This window comes from Hoplias malabaricus, chromosome 6, assembly GCF_029633855.1.
Source record: "Hoplias malabaricus isolate fHopMal1 chromosome 6, fHopMal1.hap1, whole genome shotgun sequence".
Taxonomy (NCBI): Eukaryota; Metazoa; Chordata; class Actinopteri; order Characiformes; family Erythrinidae; genus Hoplias; species Hoplias malabaricus.
The window spans coordinates 49,580,836-49,584,443 of record NC_089805.1 but is presented as its reverse complement, the minus strand read 5'-3'; the positions used below and the strand labels follow the sequence as shown (position 1 = coordinate 49,584,443).

At 39.2% G+C, this 3,608-nt stretch overlaps 1 protein-coding gene across 4 annotated transcripts in view; it reads left to right on the top strand.

Annotated features, from left to right (window-relative positions):
• The window catches only part of LOC136700423 (ribonuclease inhibitor-like), a 64,863-nt gene extending 61,487 nt beyond the window's left edge, over positions 1–3,376 (top strand). For all 4 annotated transcript variants that reach the window (XM_066675770.1, XM_066675766.1, XM_066675767.1 and 1 more), the window contains one exon: positions 1,162–3,376. In XM_066675770.1, the coding sequence (XP_066531867.1) occupies positions 1,162–1,700 (539 nt within the window). In that variant the 3' untranslated portion in view covers positions 1,701–3,376. The remainder of the gene's footprint in view (positions 1–1,161) is intronic.
• The last annotated feature ends 232 nt before the right edge of the window (positions 3,377–3,608 follow it).

Genomic DNA, 3,608 nt, shown 5'->3' with positions numbered 1-3,608 from the left:
AATCAGGCCACAGTCTGATCTCACTCCACTCACATTCACATCCAGCTTCCCATTCAGCTTCTTCCTGAATCCCAGAAAATGATCTTCTCCTTCTGCTGCAGTCGGGATCTTACTAAAATAAGTGAAGGTCAAGCCAGCTGTTGAACTGCTAAATCGTCATTATTCAACATCCGCAGCAAATGACAAATCCTAGTTGCTACATAGATCCACTCAATATTTGGGACCTCAGTCCACCTTCCCTTCTGTTATGAAACAGAACACATCTTGTTGAATGAGAATTTAAACCTATCCACTTCCTCACCACATCCACTGTTTTATTATTCATCTCATCCAAAGTACATTTTGGTTTGTGAATGTTAGCAAACAAATGCTGCACATTAGCCAGCGCAACTTCATGAACAGCTTGCAGTTTCATAACCACAGGTAAAGGTGAGGAACTTATTAAGTCCAACCTGGAGGTAAAACTGTTTACAATGTCCTTTATTTGCATCTCCCATTCTCCAGCATTAAACTGATGTCCTAAATAACTATAAATTTCATGCCTTTTGTACACTCTAATCATCTCTCCATCAATAGTAAATGCAGGTGGTTTATCACTTTTAGCTCTATACCAACTACTCCCCCTGCTGCGTCTTTCATAGAACACAGCACACTTTGAACTCTTCATCTCTAAGTGAGACTATTGCAGGAACTTGTCCGTACACAGGAGCATGTTTCTGATGACGCTCTCCTCCCTCGATGCCAACAGCACATCATCTGCAAAACCTTGGACTGGGATCGGAGATCTTACATCCACAGGAGCACATTGACAAAGCCACTTGATCCAATGATTTATGGCGATGATAAAATTAACTGCGCTCCAAGGACATCCAGTCTTTATCCTTATGTTAAGTTTGATTGGCTCAGTGATTTGATTTCCACAGATCACTTGCAGAAATGAGCTGTTGTATACATCTCTAATTATGTCCACACATACACTCTCTCTCACACATACACTCTCTCTCACACACACACTCTCTCTCTCTCACACACAAACACACTCTCACTCTCTCTGTGTGTGTGTGTGTGTGTGTGATGGTGTGTTCTCTAATGTGTGTTTATTGTGTGTGTAGATGTGTGTGTGATGGTGTGTTCACTAATGTGTGTTTATTGTGTGTGTAGATGTGTGTGATGTCACTCTGGATCCAAACACAGCACAACCTCGTCTCTCTCTGTCGGAGGGAAACAGGAAGGTGGAGTTTGTGGAGGAGAGTCAGTCGTATCCAGATCGTCCGGAGAGGTTTAGTCGGTGGGAGCAGGTTCTGAGTGTGGAGAGTTTGACTGGACGCTGTTATTGGGAGGTGGAGGGGAGCGGGAGGGTTTCTATCTCAGTGTCGTACGGAAGAATCCAGAGGAAAGGAAGAGGAGATGAGTGTAGATTTGGACGCAATAAAAACTCCTGGAGTCTGGTCTGCTCTGGGAACAGTTTCTCTCTGTGGCACAACGCTCAGTTCACTTCAATCCCTGCCCCTCCCTCTCCCTCTAAGAGAGTGGGGGTGTATCTGGACTGGGAGGGGGGCACTCTGTCCTTCTACACCATCCCCCCCAACACACACACACTCACACACTTACACACACTCACCACCACATTCACTGAGCCCCTCTACGCTGGGTTTGAGTTTTGGAGTGGATCATCAGTGCGAGTGTGTGATGTGGAGTAAACACTGATGTGTGTGTGTGTGTGTGTGTGTGAGAGAGGGAGAGTACATAGTGTCTTTCATCTCTCTCATTTCTCTGACTTTGTTCCACTCTGTTTTCTCTCTCTCCTTCACTGGTCTCTATCTGTATCACGTTTCACTCTTTCTCATTCTCTCCTTTAACTCTGACATTTCAGCCCAAATTTTGCATCGTACAAAAATCACACCTTATATAATCAGCTTTGTAAGTCTTGAATGTCTGAATGCTTCTGTGAGCTCCGTATACCGTTAGAAAACGCAGATCCTACCGTTTCTAAAAATAGCGCTCTCATTCAAATGGCTCTCAGCCTCTGGGAGTAATCCAGTGTGAAAAACCACCTAAAAAACAAGACGCTCCTTCAAAATTTATGTTTTATGTTTCTCAAAAAGAATTGTAACATAATCATAACTGAGGATAATCTAATATAATCACGCTCAGGACAAGAAAGATGGTGTTTACTTTCAGTTTAATTTTGACTCACATAACGTCAACCCACGCTGTCTCTGGGCAGAAAAATATGAGTCATCAGCAAAAACATGTTCCTATTATTGATTTATAGTTTTTCAAGGTTTTTGTAGGTTTCACATCAAATAACACTGCATTAGATCAACAAATATAAACTAAAAAGCTTAAATAATTCTTTATTGTGTGTTTTCTAAATAAACAAGTATTATTTCATCATATTTTTAAAAAGATTATAATAATAATAATAATTGTTACTATTATATATTATAGTATTATACCTGAACTAAATTCCTGAAAGTCTGGGCCTGCTGTGACTGTCAGAACTTTATCAGTCATACATCCCAGAGCTTAGAATATCAAGAAAAATAAGTCTGATGCTACAAATTTATTTTGTCACAGTAATATGACATTTAATAAATTAGCATCAAAAATGCTTATGTTTTCAACTAAAATACACCTCACACTAACAATCTGTGTGAAGATATCCGATGTGGGAGTATGATTTCAAGGCTGTACATTGAGAAATATGAAAAAAAAAGCAGGCGCTAGGTAAAATTTCGGTCAAAACATGACAAATGTATAGAAAAATTGATTTATCGGTCAGAATGAAAACCTCTAGTGATTATATATTTGAGTAGCTAAGGTTCTTTAGAAGAGAAAACAACATATTGAATCTGGCTATGTCACATAATTACTGTTTAAATGAGACTGAAAGAGACACTGACAAAAACGGAATAGAAAAATAGCTATAGATAGTGTTCTTAGGGTTAACTCTTTCTTCTTCTCTCTATGTTCCTTCTCTCCAGCCCTATTCTCCATTTTCTCCTTTCTTTTTATTCCCATTCTCTATATTCAATATAACACTCACAATATTCTTTCTTTTTCTATCTTTGTTCTCTTTAATCTTTTCTTCAAACTTCTCTCTCTCTCTCTCTCTCTCTCTCTCTCTCTCTCTCTCTATGAGTTGATAAAATGAAACAATAAACAAAGAAATCTCAAATCTCTGTTACAATAATAAAAATAAACAATAGTAAATAACAAACCTGTGTTGAGATATAAAAACAGAAAGGCTGCTTTTACGAATTTAATATGTGAGTGTGTGTGTGTGAGTGTGTGTGTGTGTTGTTTTAAATCTTTCCACATGTCTCCTGGTGACAGTCCAGTGTTATTGGAGGTTATCGTCCAGTGCTTAGTGTTAGAGGTTAATAAACACTTCATTGTGTTAAATCCAGTGCTGTAGATGTAACTAATCCACACAATCAGGAGAAACATCTGGAAACACACTTTGTTCTTCACTCGCTCTCAACACAGACACTACTTTTTAGAAAAAAACAATAATTTTACTGGTGGTGAGTTGGATGAGATGGAGGAGAAAGCTGTCAGACAGACTACAGATGGGTACGGGATGTGGCAGCTGCAGGAGCACA